The sequence below is a fragment of the Takifugu flavidus genome, chromosome 5, assembly GCF_003711565.1.
Source record: "Takifugu flavidus isolate HTHZ2018 chromosome 5, ASM371156v2, whole genome shotgun sequence".
NCBI classification, from domain to species: domain Eukaryota; kingdom Metazoa; phylum Chordata; class Actinopteri; order Tetraodontiformes; family Tetraodontidae; genus Takifugu; species Takifugu flavidus.
In genome coordinates, this window is record NC_079524.1 from 10,642,402 (window position 1) to 10,659,569 (window position 17,168).

Genomic DNA, 17,168 nt, shown 5'->3' on the forward strand with positions numbered 1-17,168 from the left:
AAATTTCACACAACAATGTAGGACGATCTGATTCGGGGCGGACATTGTCTGGAAGCCCCCCCGCTTCCTCCCCTTCTCTTCCTCCTCTCGATGAGTTCTCCCTCTCTGCACGACAATGGCAGCTTTTGTTTTTCAAGTGCATAGAGAGGACTTGAGGTTGCACATGGGTGTGTGTGTCATGCAGCGTGCGTGCTTGTCGGCAAGGGAGTTTCAGGTGTAGCGAGCGTAAGACGAGGAAGGATTCAGAAATAAAAGTGCCAATCTGTGAACACAGAAGAAAGCCTATTATCCTGCTATGATTATAATGCAGACAGATGGACGGCAGGTAGGCAGAGTGGATAAGAACGTTAGCCTGCGAGACGTGAGGGCCTGACAGGAGAGACAATCTCCCCCCTAAACTGGAGCGATAAGGTTGACAGCTACACACAGACACACACGTGCACACACACACACACAGCCACTGTCTCTTTAGGATTTAGCAGGGTTTTTTTTGTAATGTTGCCGAAAGAAATGTCAGCTTTTGAAGCAGAGCGTGTTTTTTTTATGTAACATTTTAACTTTATCCTTGAAGAAAACTACATTTAATCAGCTATATAGTCGTTGTTGATCCGAAATTCATTGTATTACCATTCATATAAAACTTCATATCCCACATAAACAGGCAGCGAATAAGAATGGAGAGATGGCTGGAATTTACATTAATTACTGTGCTCATGATATTTTGAGCTACGGCACAGGAACTGAAAAAAAGTACAATTTGAAGATGTTTTGGTCAGTTTGGCTGCTCTGTTTACATTCTGCATTTGCTCATGTGTACGTTTAAAGGATTACTGTATTATGTCAAAGGAAGGAAGAGGAGACATCCTCGGACAGGTAAACGGGGATGTGTGAATGCATTAAGGTACACTGTGCAGGTATTGTTTGTGGACCTTTCAGCTCAAGGAAATCCTTGTTTCAACATTCTGTCCTGCCTGGAATGTTGCCTGCAAGGCTGTTATAAGTGTTTGGGTCTAAATGCCATGTCTGCTACACCCCATGAAACTGTCTTAATCCACTTTTTTTTCTTTTTTTTTTGCTTCTTTAGTTTTATTGCTGCTGGAGAAACCACTAGAGGTAGAACAGAGCCCCAGCCTCAGGCCTCTACTCCCATTCCACACACCCCATAAGTCAGTCACAGATAATTAAATAGGAGTTATTTACACTTGTTTTCCCTCCCCTTGCCTCTCTGGCACTTTTATCATTTCTCGCTCCTTCTCTTTGTACAGTACAACAGAGCTAGAGCTTGTCAAAGTCTGGCTAACACTAGCAAAGGCCGTAGGACATATAATGGGTTGAAGATGGGGGGAAAAACAACTCCTTTGATCACAGTTTGAACCACCATCCCTACTCTTAGAAAAGACCACCCTATCGAATCTGCTGGTCATTTAAGACCAGAAGTCTGCCATTAGACAATAAAAATCAAATTGGTTATTTGTCCAAGCAGCGAACACAATCACATATTTTTTAAGTTGAAGATGAATCTGGTGGTTGCGTAAAGACAAGCCAGGGCGTAAAATGGCTGCCAGTTTATTCACATAATTGTAGTGGATGGTGTTATTTTAAATGGAGAACATCAAGACTAACTTGTCTGATGGGTAAGAATGGGAGATTATGACTTGGTGGATGAAAACCGCTTTGTGGTTGAAATGAATGAATTTGAATATGCTGCTAAAGACCCAGAAGGTCACATTCATGCTGAAAATGTCATGGGTATTTACTCAAACCCAGATCAAACACACATCTCAAATTCAACCTTCTGGGTTGTATGGGTTGGAACACACAACCGCAAGGCTTGTTTGAAGTCTCAGATGAAACTTGAATTTGTTGTAAAAGTAATGTTTAGAACACATGATTTGGGTGGGCAAATATGGTGATCGTTTTGCTGCATAGCAATATAACATTTTCACCCTGAAGGTTCTTCCTTACCCCCATCCCACCACCTACCCAGCCTTCCACAAAGGGCCTCAGCATTCTAAACACACATACCAAAAAGAATTCAGCCACCTAAAATCAGCATCCATTACAGGCTTCAGTGGCTCTATAAATCATGGGATCACAGGGGCATGTGGAGTCTGCTCCTCCTCACTCTTCCAAAGAGCCTATCAACCTCATCATGGGGAGCTGGGGGGGACACTGCTGGTGCACTCACAGCTTTGATACAGCCCCCAAGAGTCACACGGGCCCTGGGCATGCTGAGCGCCCCTGCCCCTTTAAAATATCCACAACAGGAAACGGCCATCAGTCATCAACACGCCAAAACAGCTGTTACCAGCCAACATCAAGGGGGCACATGAAAGGAGCTGCTCCCTGTTGTTTGAACCCTCCCTTGTTTCATTCTTTTGCTGCCTTTGTCTGGCTTTTCCCACTGCCCTCCTCTGTGGTCTCCTATTTAAAACGCCTCTGTTCCTTATGCAGCTCCACCCACCCAAACACAGTGGATGACTGTGCGATAAACAGCAGACACAACTTCAAACTGAGCCTGTTTTCTTCCTTGACTTTCTACAGTATAAGACATATTTGAAGTCTCCCTTTAAGCTCCCAGTATTACCTTGTAAATCTCACAGTGAGAACACAATTGTTCCATGTCACCTGTTTCCCCGGCTCAGCCTCAGGTGCTGACAGACAATTTTAAACAAACAGCCAGATTCAAAAGAAGATTGTGCCACACTTAGCCGGGCGGCGGGCAGACTTGCATTCATGTTCCCTCGGATACTTGGAGGCCATTGAAGGCTGAATGGCACGGTGATGAGTGAAGATCAAGCCTGATGATGACAGGTGAACAGTGATGCCACTGAGTGACGCTGTGCTGACTTCATCCTTTCTGCAAATTAATGGCAAATGGGGGCACAGTCTGATCAGACGGTGCTGAGAAATGTCAAACAAGCGTCAAAGCTCAGAACAATGGCTGGTTCTGCTTCTCTTTAATCAACGAGACATGATTCGACATGTTCTTTTTATTATCTGGTGGTCAGGTCTTTGTAATTTGTACAGATAACTATGGCCTTATTTATTTTCCCATTTTTAGAATGAAGGACTATCATTTTGGACTGAGAAAATTTAAAGATTATTAATGGTAAATGCTTTGTGAGTGCATTAAAGCTCAATTTTTGGATATTAATTACTGGATATTAATGAATCATACTGATTTGTATTAAACGCTGCTGTTTGTTTGCTATGACACAATAATGTCATAGAAATGCTAGAAATATGGATGCAGCCAGTTCACCGGAGAGTTATATATAAAAATCGAGTGTTTTCTTTTGTCTTTTGTGTTTTTTGTGAGCGTGTCTGTTCATCATTTGGCTCTTGGAGGTCATGACAGATTACTACCGTCGGGTGTGAAGGGTTGGTTAGCCACGCCCGTGTTTTAAACCACGCCCCATTCCGAATGCAGCCACTTGTGATTGGACAGCGGCTCGTTGCTTTGAATTCCCTCCCTTCACGTCGTCACTCTATGGAAGAAGTGAGATATTGTGAGTCTGCTGCAGAGGGAGAGCTGCGCACACGCACATCAGTGGGGACCGTCTCTCGCACACCGACCTCCGCGGGGATCTTCCACTTGTTCCTAATTCAGAGACTGTGAATACAGGCCTGTATTTTTACGTGCATTCCAGTATTTCGACAACGGATAAAGGAATATTCAGGAGTGATCATCGGATGAAATCTGTGTGAGTTGTTGTTCTGTACAGATTGGGTCCGACACGCTGGATGCGCATCCGCACATTCTCCTCTGGATTATCGCACTCTTTTGACTTTATCGCAATGAAGTGTGTTGGTAAATAAGTTTTTAAACGCTGCGTCCACTCCTCACATGCCGCAGAACTCTTGCGAGCCTCGTTCCAGATGAGAGATTCCCCCAGTGGGTCTGAACCGCTTTTACGCAGCCAGTCCCCGGGGCGCAGCGCCGACGACGCAAGCGGCGAGTCACGCCACACAGGACCGTCCGTTTCCGCCCCGACGTCTTGTCCGTCTCCGGCGGATCCTTCGCGCCAGGCTAAAAGGCTTCCAATTCGGATCATTAAAATGTTGACGGCACACAGCGGCCACTTGCTCCACCCGGAGTACCTACAACCCCTCACGTCCTCACCCGTAAGCATTGAAGTAAGTGTTTTTAAAAGGGGAAAAGTGATGTCTTTTGAATAAGCTTAGGACTCATAGATTTTCAGCTCTGAATATGATTCCGTCAAGTTACTTGTAATCCGTGAATCTTGTGGAAATAAAAATGGCAGCACATGCGCCATTTTACGCACAACGATTTGTTTGATAACTTATGACACATGGTGATCCGAAATAGATTGTGGGGCGATTGTCGCTTTTAACATATTTTTAATTTTAATTACAGTTTTTCCTTTTTAGCATCTTCCGTAACTTAATTAACTTTCTGACTATTACATTAAACACAGTCTAGTTCACGACACATATTAGTCCTAAATACATCGCTTTAATTCACTTGAACGAATTTGCATTGTAACTGTAATAACATAAACGATGTTACGCTTAAATAATGTGTTTATATTTGCTGTTGTCCTTTCAGCTTGATGCAAAGAAGAGTCCGTTGGCTCTCCTTGCTCAGACCTGCTCTCAGATTGGCAAACCAGACCCTCCCTCCTCTTCCAAGCTGTCCTCACTCTCCTCTGGCAGTCTGGGAGACAAGGAATCATCTAGCCGATCTTCCAAATCTGGAGAGCAACACCACTCCCTGGAGGACAAGTCCAGTTTCAAGCCTTACTCCAAGTCCCCAGGTGACTCTCGCAAGGATGTTCAAGTTACAAAAGGGCCTTCAGATAAAGCGGCTTTTCGGGTGCCAAATGGAAACTCCAGCAGTGGTGCTGGGTCCTGTCCACCTTTTCCTCCCCGTTCTCAATCACCAGGCTCCAATTCTCCTCCCCTACTTACTCAGAGCCAGTCCCACAGACAAAGCCATTCCCCCTCCGCACAGCCCCTGCCACACTCCCAGGCCCCACACACGGACAACAAACCTGGAAGCTCAGAACAGGGAAGCTCCGACAGTAGTAACAACAGTGTGGTCAAAAAAGACTCTGATGCAGCCAAATCAGGGATGGATGGGGCTCAGCTAGCCAACTCCAGCCACATACGAGCCAGCACCAACTCTAGCAATGCTAGCTCCGCCAGCAGCCCCCAGCCAGAGAGCAAGGCTGACCTGCAGGCCTCCTCACAGCCTGGACTGAGCTCTGGGCACATTGCCCCAGTTTCCCCCTTTAAACCTGGACATTCAGTCTTTCCTTTGCCCCCTGCTAGTATGGGCTACCATGGCTCCATTGTTGGGGCGTATGCTGGCTACCCTTCCCAGTTTGTACCGGGTTTGGATCCTACAAAGTCAACTTTAAGTTTGGGACTTCCAGGAAAGCATCCCAGCTCTAGCCCGCTTACTGGGGCTTCCCCTCCCTCCCTCATTCAGAGTTTATGTCGGGACCCATACTGCATGACCTACCCCAATGCTCATCACTTGGGAGGAAGCAATTGCTCCACCTGTGTCCACGATCCCTCCACTCTCAAAACTGGTTTCCCCCTGGTTTACCCCTCCCATCACCTTCATTCCCTGCACTCCAACGCCCTGTCTTCCAGCACCACGCCCTCCCTGTCCCATCCCCTCTATACCTATGGCTTCATGCTCCCCAATGAGCCCCAGCCTCATGCCTGTAACTGGGTGTCTGTAGGGGGTCCCTGTGACAAGCGTTTTGCAACATCAGAGGAGCTACTGGCCCACTTGCGTACACACACAGCACTGCCTGGGATGGTAGACAGTAAGCTGTTACCAGCCTACCCTTCATCGGTATCATCCACAGCCTCCTGCCACCTGCACCTACCACCGCACAGCAGCCCAGGTACCCTCCCGAGCTCCTTCTCCCTCAGAGGATCTCCTGGTTTGGGTCTGGCACGCTACCATCCCTACAGTAAATCCCATTTGGCTGGTGCACCAGGACTTCCCATGCCTTCCCTGCCCTCCTCTTCAGCATATTACTCCCCCTATGCCCTCTACAGTCAAAGACTGGGCTCAGCCTCAGCCCTGGGCTACCAGTGATAGCAGAAAGGATGTTGATCCTCCAAATACGGTAAGCACCAACTTGGACTTCCTGCAGATGGATTTTAGATTTTGGGTTCACATGGCAGCGAGCCTGATTGCTGGCCAGGAATCCTACATTAGCCTCTGGGACTGGGAGTGGGACTGGTGCTTCAATGGCAGAAGACCCAGCGATGGATGGTCTGCACAGAACCAACAGACTTTGTTGATTAAAGACACAGAGCTTAAATATGGTTGTGGGATCATTACTGCAGTCTCTTCTTTTCTTCAGTCTCCCAGAACTGAAAGTCTGTATTTATTTTTCACACAAGCGCTTGGTATTCAACCCTGGGGGGATTTATTTGCTGTCCAAAATCCATTGTTCTAAAGTATTCTACCTAAAAAAAAAAAGAATGATTTAAGTATAGTACAGTTATACCTATCTTACACTCTAAAAATAAAAATCTTGCACCACGATGAAGATGGAATGTGAGGCTTTATTCTGGGGAACTTGTTTAATCTCCTGTCCCTCATTGCTGTTGTGTTTCTTCATTTTTGTTCAGACCCTGGAGGATTGCATGTCCACGAGAACGATCTTGAAAAATGTCATTATTATTTTTATTTGTAAATATGCAAAGATGTAATATTTTTTCAAGCTTACTCAAGGGAGTAAACTTTGGCACAAAATGGTACAAAGACATGAAAAGATGATGAATGAAAACAATTAATGATGGCTGTGCTATCCAGACAGCAGGAAAAAGGTCTTATTTTGATAAATAAATGAAACATAATTGCATTTTGACCTGTATTTTTTTTCTTCACTCTCCGAATGCGGTTTTTAATACCGTCATTTTTTTCAGCAAATTCATCAGAGGATTGACTTAATATGGCTGCTCGCTGCTCCGCTACACTTATCTCACTCCATCTATCATTATGTTGTTAGAGGCTATATGTGGCGATGTGTAATATTTCATTCCTCATATCAGTTGACAGGGCCGTCCCAGCGAGGGCAGGCCAGGTCACATTATCTCACTGAGCTAGTCTCTGAGGACTTCCATCCCTCCGCTTGCTCTCCATCACCCACCACGCTTTTGTTGTGAGGAGTGTAGCTCTTAATTGCTGACTCTTGTTTGCCAGGCCTGAAAACAGCTTCCTCAGCAGAGCTGGACGGTGGCGCGGAGTGGCCGCTGGGTCACTGGGACTTCAATAATGACCTGAGGGAGGTGTCGAGCCAGGATCTCCTCCTGCTCTGACGGATGGAGCCACAACACAAAGGCCAGGGCTGACAATAGGAGGCGGCTAATAGAGAAATATTCATCAAAGTGCTGACACCTCCCCGAAGAGCTCTGAACCACAAACATGAAGACCTTCCCGACCGAACATCCATTTTATTTTTTACAGGCTGCTGTGGTTTAACTGAAGTCAGCATTTAGCTACTAACTCAAAGGGAAGGAGTCAGTCTCTTCAGAGCCGCACCACCTCTATTAGAGCATTTTCGGCCCTGATAATGTCTCCACTCTATTTGGCTGACAGGGTGTAGGTGGCGCGGAGCAAAGAGTCTCCAAGGCAGCTATTGACCCCGACTCCCAGACTCCTCTACTCTCGCGGTTCATTAGCACTCCAGACAGGGGAAAGGCGAGCACAGGTGTCACTTGACAGAACCATTAAGAAAATGGATCACCCTTTCATTCCACCTCCAGTCTCTGCTACACCAGCAAGGTCACACTGTCCTGATCGCCGCTCTGCGCTGCCCCTCTGGACGCTATAATTATTTGTCTTCCTTAGGAAATTCTTCGGAGCAGGACAGACTCACCATATTGCCTTTTTCTTAATAAAGTAGAGACAAAGTGGGTCAAGGAGATACAGGTTTTACTGTTGGATAGCTCATATTCAAGTGTAATTTGTCTCTCGCGTGCCATTACAGATAATCTGGATTGTGTTGCCCCCTAAAGTTGTGTTGATGAAGTGCAGGTGAATCCAGCACGAGCGTGAGTGAGATACACACACTAAGAGCTATTTTAACTTTGATATATATGATTTCAGATTTGGGATGCTGTTTCAGACAGAATAGTTAGACTGGCTTCAATCTGGAGATGACTCACTCCGGAGGTCATTCAGAGGGGAGCACTTTCAATCTTGTTGGGGAGGTGGAATTAATTCTGCTGTTTGCCAGTTTGCACTCGTTCATCAAATGCCTCACTATTCTCCCTGTCCCCACACTCATCAATCTCCTTCATCTCTCCTCCTCCCAAACACACACACACACACACACACACACACACACACACACAGCTGAGTCAACATCCACACGCTCAATTCATGTTGCCTGTGTGGGCGTTAATGTGCATTTTCAAGCCTGAATTCGTTACTGAGGCTGAATTCTTATTCCATAGCAAATGTCTGAGTCCGTTTGTCAGACGGGTTTGAGAGGATGTGGTATCTGAACTATTCTGATCGATTCATAGACCTGCTTTTAAACACACACACACACACACACACACACACACACACACACACACACACACACACACACATGAATGAATGAATGGGATTAATTTTGAATTTGGATTTTTATCCATATTCAGTAATGGCAAAAAGTGATTAAGTCTTTGGGACATTTAAGTTGTGGTGTATAGTTTATAATATCCTTGAGTAAATACAATAATTAAAAAATATTAAAAGCTTAAACCTGATGTAAATCTTATTATTGTGGGACTTTAGGGACTAAATTATTTGTCACTATTATTATTTGGTCATATAGTAGCAGCAGCAATAGCTTATGATGAACCGATGTACATCGAATAATGTACATGTAATAACCATGCAGTAATTATAATAATGATAGTAACAGTAGTAATAATAGTAATAATAATTATTATTACCCAATGTGTGAAAATTACATTATTTACTTGTGTTGGGTTTTTCTGCTAGAACATTACATAATCATTAGATCCGAAAATGATGACATCAGGGATACTGTGAGCCATAATTCCAAAGATGGATTATCCTTTTCCGACAATGGCGTTATGGATGACAGTGGTCCGTAAGTGTAATGGCGGAAGACGAAATTAAAGTGGCGGTATCAGCAGAGATGGTGATGGAGGGGACTAATATTTTCCCTCTGAGCGGCTGTGCCACTGTGAGGTCCGGAGCAGCGGGCTGACAGGCCTGATGATTAATGACGACAGGGTGCAGAGCTGCTCTTCAATTAGACGCCAGCTACACCCCAGCTCGCCATCCCCGCTGACAGCCCGGACAGAGAGAGAGCGAGCGCTCACTCTCTCTCTGTCTCTCTCTCTCTGTCTCTGGAACAAAACATTAACCTCGGCTCCATGACTACCACCTCTGTGTTTAACATCAGGACACAATACAGAGCCCTGGGCTCCCAACAGCGACCGCAGTGTTAAAGCAACCCAGATGGCACGAACACATCCCTCATCAGGGCCTGTCACACAGCCTCTGTTTTATTTCCCTGCATATACTCTGTGACTGATTATGCTACGTGCCTGCCTCTGCTCCCCTCACATGACAAAACAGAGGCTTTAAAGACTTCCCAGTTACTGAGCAGGTTGTGTTCTGGTCTGAGAAACTTCCTCCCATAATTCCAAGTACAGTAATGCTCCAGAATCCATTTCATGCTGCGAGCTACGGCTGCAAATTGGAAAAATCTGATGCAGCGGCTTTACTGCTCCCTGTCACGATGTGGTTTTTGTTTCCCAGCAGCATGTGGGGACCAGCGGTCATGTGATGTCTTCAAATGTGGAATTTGTAGGATGGGATGGCATCTGTAGATGGGAATGGTTCACAAGAATTAGATAAACGTGAGACTTGCAGCAGTGCCTGAGGCCTGATGGTGGCTGGAGGGGAAATATTTGCAACCAAGAGTACAAATACTTACAGTACTTAAGTAAATTTGAAATTGCTCTTCCCTTCGCTTGAGGGTTTTGTTTTTATTGCATCATCTACTTCTGCTTATCAAGGACAACCTCTGAATGGGCGCCATGGCGACCAATCCTTTATGTTTATTGAGGAGACAGCAGCAGGTGATGTACTCACACAGTGGCACCTATAGAACGAAGCAATTGTCTGCATTGACCTGTGATCAGGTTACACAATATTTCTGTTTCAATGACAGCCTCTTAACTAAGGTAAATATGCAACTAGCAAACCTGTTGATAATATTCCAACTAAACACTAAAATAGGCGCCTGAAATCAATAAAGATCAATTAGGAGCCATCAGTTCAGATAGAGAAACTTCTGATTTAGTTTGCAGGCAGCCTTGACCTTCTCCTGCCGCGGAGAGCTGCCCAGGATGGCTGCGGTCTCTCCATCCAGTGTGGGAGGACGTTGTTAACAGACAAACCCGACCGCCCACCACTGCAGAGAAGAATATTCCAACTACAGGATTTTCTTTTTAAAAAAGCAGAGATTCCTAATAGAACCTGGGCTGTAGTTGAATGAGTTGATGTTTGGAGAAGGTGTCACGTGTCTTTGGAGGAAGCAGCTTTGTGGCTCCCGATGCTGTGATGGGCCAGTGGTCAAGATGGACACTTTAAGCCTCAGAGAGATATATACTCACATATACTCAGCCTCAGACCAGAGGCCGCCACCACGATGCCTTCACCTCTCTGTGTGAAAGTCCTTTAGCCATCAGTTGAGTCAAGTGACTCTGAAATGTGTTGCATACATTCAGATGGACCACTTGGAGGCTGCCAGGAAGCTAATTTAGCATATTAGACAGGCCAACCTCAAATATTCTTATTACAATAAATCAATAACATGCATTTATTCATGTTGGGCGTATATAATATACAGCATCTGAATTACCAAGGAAAAAGATTTGTACTAGAACAAAGCCATTAATGTCATTTTAGCTTTATTAATGAGCACTGTGCTTAGCCGTGCTTTTAAAAATTGCAACAATTGTAGTGCACCAATCGATCAAAGTTAAAAGGTATACTCAGGCAATTCATTAATAGACTTTCAAAGAGGGTGGGGGGCTCATGAGAGACCCATTAATAACATCTGTCTTGAATAAAAGCAGTAGATGCTGAAATATGTTGAGAAATGATCCCATAGGCCGTTTGAACAGGCGGCTTATTTTGACCTACAGTTTATTTTCATAATCAAGTGCTATCTGGTGGCCACGTGCAAAAACCATCCCAGCTACTGCACCACAGGAGAGAGGAACATGTCAATACCCAGAATAGTTCTGTGGGACTGGGAAGGCTGGGGGAGAAAAGGCTACTGGGATAAAACCTACTGACTGAGAGCGGGGAATGTGAAGTTTGGGATTGCACTCAAAATGTGATGAAGCCTACTTTTACCCAGAATGCACTGCGGTGGAGAGTATCTTGTCAGTCATCCATCTGTCTCCTGAGGCTAGTGGCTATTTTTGCCTTCCAATTATTTCTTTATTTTTTGCTTTTTTACGATATGTCCAAATTTTGCCATTAATGACCTTTGTGATATGGAGCCATTCACGGTCAATGTTAGCGCTTCTATCCCATCCAAAAACTCTTTAAATTAGCCGTCACGCAGGGGTTTATATTAGCAGAGGTTTTGTGGTCTCTGGAGTGAAAGGAGAAACTTTTTCCACAGCCAGCGTGATTATTTTTACTTTTTTTGAGGGAAGTCTTTGAGACGTTAGCAGTCCCCTCCCTCTGCTCTACAGTCCCTTCTCTGCTTCACAGTGACTTACTCAACATGTCCATGAAGGCGCTCGGGGGGCCAAAATTTGGGGGGAAAAAAGGATTTGGGGAGGGGATATGCAAGGGAGCCAGGGAGAGGGTGGGAAGGGAAAACGAGCTGATTATCCAAATACAGTCATTAAAGGGGAAATGTGTTTTTCAGGCTGTCAAGATGATTAATGGGTGAGAGCAAATCCTCACAAATGCTCTTGTTTAGTCTAACTGGCAGACACGATCCTGCCCATTGATTTATGGCAGGCCTGCTGTGTGAGACCATAGTGAGGTTAGAGGGGGTGTGTGTTCGTGTGTGTACATAAGGGTGAGTGTGTGTCGGTGCACATTCACGCTTGATTGTACGGCTTGGTATGGATGCCTGTGTGTGCCAGCGGGAGTTCACCTTAAAAAACATGCCACTGCGAGCCAGCGAGGGCGGCGCCCAGTGTTGTTCCACGTGACCAACGAATTCTGGCGGATTCTCCTGGAGGGGTCGGGGTCCCGGCTCAGGCAGCAACCGGTGGAGTTTAGCTGAAAATTCTCTGGTTTTATGGCTCCATGATTGACCATCAGCAGCTGAATCGATGTTCCCTCCAGACCGAATCAAAGAGCCGTCCAGACATACTTAAGTTTTCATCCGTCACTTGCCAATATCCCTCCTCGGCACTGTGACCGAAACAGAATCAGCAATATTTCCCTTATTGCTCAACTGGAACTGATGGTTTTCTGGCTCCTGGTAAATAAGTAACTAAAAACCTCTTCATCCGTTGGGCAATTTTCACTTGTAATTTGTTTTACAAGCATGACAGTATTTTATTTTTCAGACCAGTCCGACGAGCTCATCTGAACACGTTGCTGGGTAACGTCCCTCGGCAGTATCCTGCGTCAGCTGTTGAAGGCTGGTTGCTTGGTTTGATTAGGTTAAGGTTTTTGTAATAGCACAACTATTTTTTAAGGCCTTTGGGACATTCGGCTAATGGCTCTTGCAGTAGTTGGACCCCCAGTCTTTTTTTTCTATTGTTACGATAATGTCTGAACTCGTCCTGCAGAGATAGACCTGATTTTCGATCCTGAGATGATGTGACATAATCCGATATAATGTGAGTTCAACAGGTGATGCTTAATGAGCCGGCCTGTTCCTCCTGTCTCTGAGCTAGGCTAAGCTAACTGGCCAAGACAAACATCAGAAAAGTTGGCAGGCAGACGAGGCCTCTGGCTCATTAGTGCCGCTTTTGAAAGTTTTCATTTCCTTTTAATTTCCTGTATTTGGAGACTTTATAACAAAAGTTCCTTTCAGTTGCCCACTATTAGATGACAAAGGAAATGAAATTAAGTTATTGTAGTAACTACAAAAAGCAACTGTGTCAGTGCTGTTTTCATTTCTGTGTCCATAATCCCATCCTGGATATTCTGTTTTACCTCATACCTGTCGGAGCGGCGTGGCGGGGTGTTTATGTTTTTGCTCTCGTGTTTTAGCTGGACTGGACGCTTCCTGAGTTTCTGCTTAATATGAATGAAGTACTGCAGGTCTACAGTCATTATTTTAAACCCCCACATACAGGAGTGAACGTTTGATAGCACTGAAATGAAAACCCCCCTTGCGCAGTTTCTCAAAACTTTCTGAGGATATAGATTTGGTATTTCCAGTTTGCAGGTATGTAATTTAGTTTCCCCCCATCTGTATCCCCATTTCCTCCCTTTCTAATAGTTAAAGTTTCCATTTACTGGATCTGAATAATTGGACACTTTAAGGGGTTTTATAATGGAAAGTCCCTGTGCGCTCGGTCCAGTCCAGCTCCCTAGCCTGGTCCAAATGGATGGCTAACAGCTGTTGGCCCCTCAACCTCTTCCCTCAGCACAGCCATTAGTTCTATCTGTCTGCAATTTCCTCATTCTTCCTCTATACCCTCTGAAGTCCGCTCTGATCACTTTCCCACACCCCCACAGAGCCGCACTGTACGCTGGCTGCTCTATCGTTTGCCCTGATGAAAAGAGAGGCCGCGCACATTCACCGGGCCGATTACCGCGTCCGCCCACGTACGCATGCACGACCGGTTGGGCATCCACATAATGACTGCAAGACAGGCCTGATAATTACACCGAGGTGCAGAAGCAGACAGATGGCCTTGAAGGGTTGTGCAAGTGCGGCGAGGCCTGGGGATCATCCCGAGTCGCCGGGTCGAGATTTCTGGAGAGAAACGTCCTTGTTGAGTTTTTCAATCTGACTCTTTTTTTCTTTTTTTGGCACTTTGTGCACCTCAGGCACAGTGCCAGCACTTTCCCTTAGACTCAAATGGATGGTACCAAACTCAGCAACGCCATCCAATGATGGACACGAGAGGAAACCACAGGCAGGAGAGCGAATGTATGGATTTTAAATTAAAAAGAAGAAACAGGAGGCCACTTACTCCCTCACATCTGTTTTTAAAGCCCCAAATCCATTATTATGTTGAAAGTGTTGAAAAGAATCCAATTTTATTCTGATTTACACAATGTTCGTTGTCTGTGAAGTTGCCTAACTGTGTTGAGTGGCAGCTGGGGGGACTCACAGAAGCTCACTGAAGTGACCTGAGATGACCCCAAAAATTCTGTTGAGTTTCAGTAAAAAATGGAAGCTCGAGAGCTGAGGAGTGTGTGACAATGTCCAACAAAACCTGAGACGTAGCCCAGCCGCAAGCTAATTTTGTGTGCAAGTGTGTATGTGTGTGTGTTCGCATGTCAACGAGCGGTGATTAATGATCTACAGCCCTGATCTCTACAGCTTCCTTCCTCTCCGCTCGTGTTGCACACATCATCACGCGTCCTCATAATGGACGCCGGCAGACGGCTGCAGCGACTCCTGGATGCAAACGGACCGTTACATCCTCCACACTGGCAGACAGGAGAGGCTACAGGTCAGTAGCTCCACGATGGGCCTCAGCACAGCGTGTTCTCCTCCTCCCTGAGCTTCAGGCCACAACACAGATCTGCAAATTGGAACCTTTTTATTTTCCATTCAGCTCTTGTAGTATCGAGTTTTGTCCGCATCTAGCGAGGACTCGTTTATTTGCTTGTGTAATATTGAACTATTTGAAAATGTTAACGAGTGTTTTTCTTAGCTGAGGGATTTTTACCTCAGCAACATTCTTTTCAGTATACGTGGTGTTAAACTGCTAATACTACTAATAAAACATATCACAGTATGTTAACCCATGTATCTATTACAGCACAATGACAGAATATGTTATTTACTGCTGTTGACAATTAATCACAATGTGCACTTTTGATCAAGGACACAAGATCAGAGAGATCCTGAAAAACTTAACATAAAGCTCATGATGTCTCATGACATACAGTTTGCTACTTTGGTGCAATTTTTCCTTTTAAACACATTTTCTTCCACAACTTGTTTGTTTGGTATATTGCAGGATTTACTGTAATGGCAGCTGGGCAGGACCAGCAAGAAAACATTTGTTTTATTTTTCTTTGCCAAGTATGAATGAGAAATGTTAAAGAAAGCTAGCGCAAGGAGGAAGTACAAACAATGAACGCAGCCAGTGATCACATCTTATCCATCAACAAACGGCTTTTCTAAACCTGTTCTGTCAAACACACTCATGTTTTTAAAAAAACAAAACAGAAAAATCCCTGCAGAAGGAGAGTGTGTGACTGCATGTGTCCAGGACTGTCTGCTGACATGCTGCAATGTACCATGAGTGTGTGTGAAAGAGAGACAGATAAAAAAAAGGACAGTGAGTGGGGGAATGGAAGGTGAGGACAGAAGAGAATGAGCAGTGGAAACAGGCAGAAGGAGAGCAGACGGGGGAACTGGCAGAGCAGAGACAGAAAGCATGGAAAGTGTTGCATGTGTGTTGGTTCCCAGCCCTGTCAGGCCCCTGTCAGCCGGTGATTTATGGCACCGAGACTGGGAGCAGTCTCCTCTGCCAGCTCTGTATTGTTACTACTGACAGCTAATGAGGCCGGACGGGCTTTCAAGCACAGCACTTAACAGAGGCCTCCATCTTCACGAGTCACGAGATCTCCTCTTTCCTTTCTTTCCTATCTCATCCCTTTATTTCCTGCTCCATGGTGGCAGCGGCGTGCCGAACCGCACCGCCAAATTTCTGCGGCGAAGTAAGGAGGGCAGGGTGGACAGAGATGTATGGGTGAGAGTGTGTTCCTGCTGCACCTTCTTTCTGCTGCATGCTATCGGGCCGGTGGCTCTGCTCATATAAATGAGGGAGAGATGATGAATCACACCCAAGGAAATGGCTAACATCAAAATATTCAGCACTGAAGATCCAGCCTTTGATCACGTGACCTCAGGCTGTGTTTGATATGTGCCACTGCAGACATGGATCCTGGGTTTGAATAAATATCTTCATGAGTTTGGGTAAAATGGCTAATCCCTCAAATGTAAGGAGGCTAAGATAAGCTTGGTACGGCGCTCCTATTAGGTTGTGTGCTGTATAAATTGCACATTCAAAAATGCAACATTTAATGAGTACACCACTCATAAATTGGTAATTAGACTACTCATAATTTGTCACTCCCAGTCCTCCCCAGAGTCTTACACCTCTGCTCCTGGACTTTTTGGACCCTTTTTCTATAATCTGTAGCAGAGTCTCTGGCAGATCTGGCCTGGCCCCCCTTCCCTCCTCCTCCTTCGGCCCCTGGTTTCTTGTCAGTCGTGATTAATGGCACTAGGGCCCCAGCGCGGCTTATGCTGCCAGTTCCAGCGATGTTCCCTTGATACTTAATGAACTCTGACAAACTTCTTTTCCCTGGCTCCGTTGTTCCCTCCGCCACCCTCACCCTGCCTGTTTAAAATGCACAGTGCAGAGCTGCCACTGCAGCACCCAGGGGTGAGCTCTGCTGCTTTGTCAATTTTGCAAGGGGCCAAACATCTAAAAAATAAAGCTCTGTAGCCATTATAGTGTCAGGACCTTTGCTTGTGTGTCACTGTCAGTGGCAGATTTCTGATTAAAGGTGAAATAGATCAACTTTTAAAGTTTGTCAGTCATTTGCCTCTGTCCACTGGCTGTATTTTTTTAAAGAACACATATTAAAGTAAGTATAAAAACATGTTGAAATTCAGCTGAAAAAGCGAATGCAGATGTCTAATCTGCTAAAAATTTGTCAGCTCGATCTTATAGTGTTTTTACCAATTTCCAAAAGGAATAACAACATTTCTTTGCTTTTGTCGCCATCTGCTGGTACAACGAAGTCATAGCAATTTTACATTATTAGTAATATCGATCCATTTTCCAGCGCTTTTTATTTTCTTTTGTTGTCTCACTTGCACTTGTAAATCTTGTTTGACACAATTTTTTCATATAATCTGTATCAGATCTAGTCTCAATATTGCCTAAGTATCCTTTCCATTTTCTACTGACCCCCAGTAACAGTGGTTGTGGTTGTCTTGTTGTCCGCCTGACACAAG

The 17,168-nt window shown here is 45.1% G+C and overlaps 1 protein-coding gene across 3 annotated transcripts; it reads left to right on the forward strand.

Annotated features, from left to right (window-relative positions):
• The first annotated feature begins 3,501 nt into the window (after positions 1 to 3,501).
• On the forward strand, positions 3,502 to 6,857 carry znf703 (zinc finger protein 703). Of its 3 annotated transcripts, XM_057032723.1 has the most exons (3): positions 3,503 to 3,707; positions 3,860 to 4,140; positions 4,574 to 6,857. In XM_057032723.1, exons 2-3 carry the CDS (start codon positions 3,883 to 3,885, stop codon positions 6,080 to 6,082), a joined length of 1,767 nt encoding a protein of 588 aa, XP_056888703.1. In that variant the 5' UTR covers positions 3,503 to 3,707; positions 3,860 to 3,882; the 3' UTR covers positions 6,083 to 6,857. The 3 variants fall into 3 exon arrangements, with proteins under 3 accessions (XP_056888704.1, XP_056888703.1, XP_056888702.1); XM_057032724.1 differs by having other exon boundaries at positions 3,502 to 4,128; XM_057032722.1 differs by having other exon boundaries at positions 3,503 to 4,140.
• The last annotated feature ends 10,311 nt before the right edge of the window (positions 6,858 to 17,168 follow it).

Coding starts and splice junctions, on each gene's coding strand:
- znf703 (XM_057032722.1), top strand. CDS start 3,883: ATGAGAGATTCCCCCAGTGGGTCTGAACCGCTTTTACGCAGCCAGTCC. Junction 4,141..4,573: donor CCTCACCCGTAAGCATTGAA/GTAAGTGTTTTT, acceptor TTGTCCTTTCAG/CTTGATGCAAAGAAGAGTCC.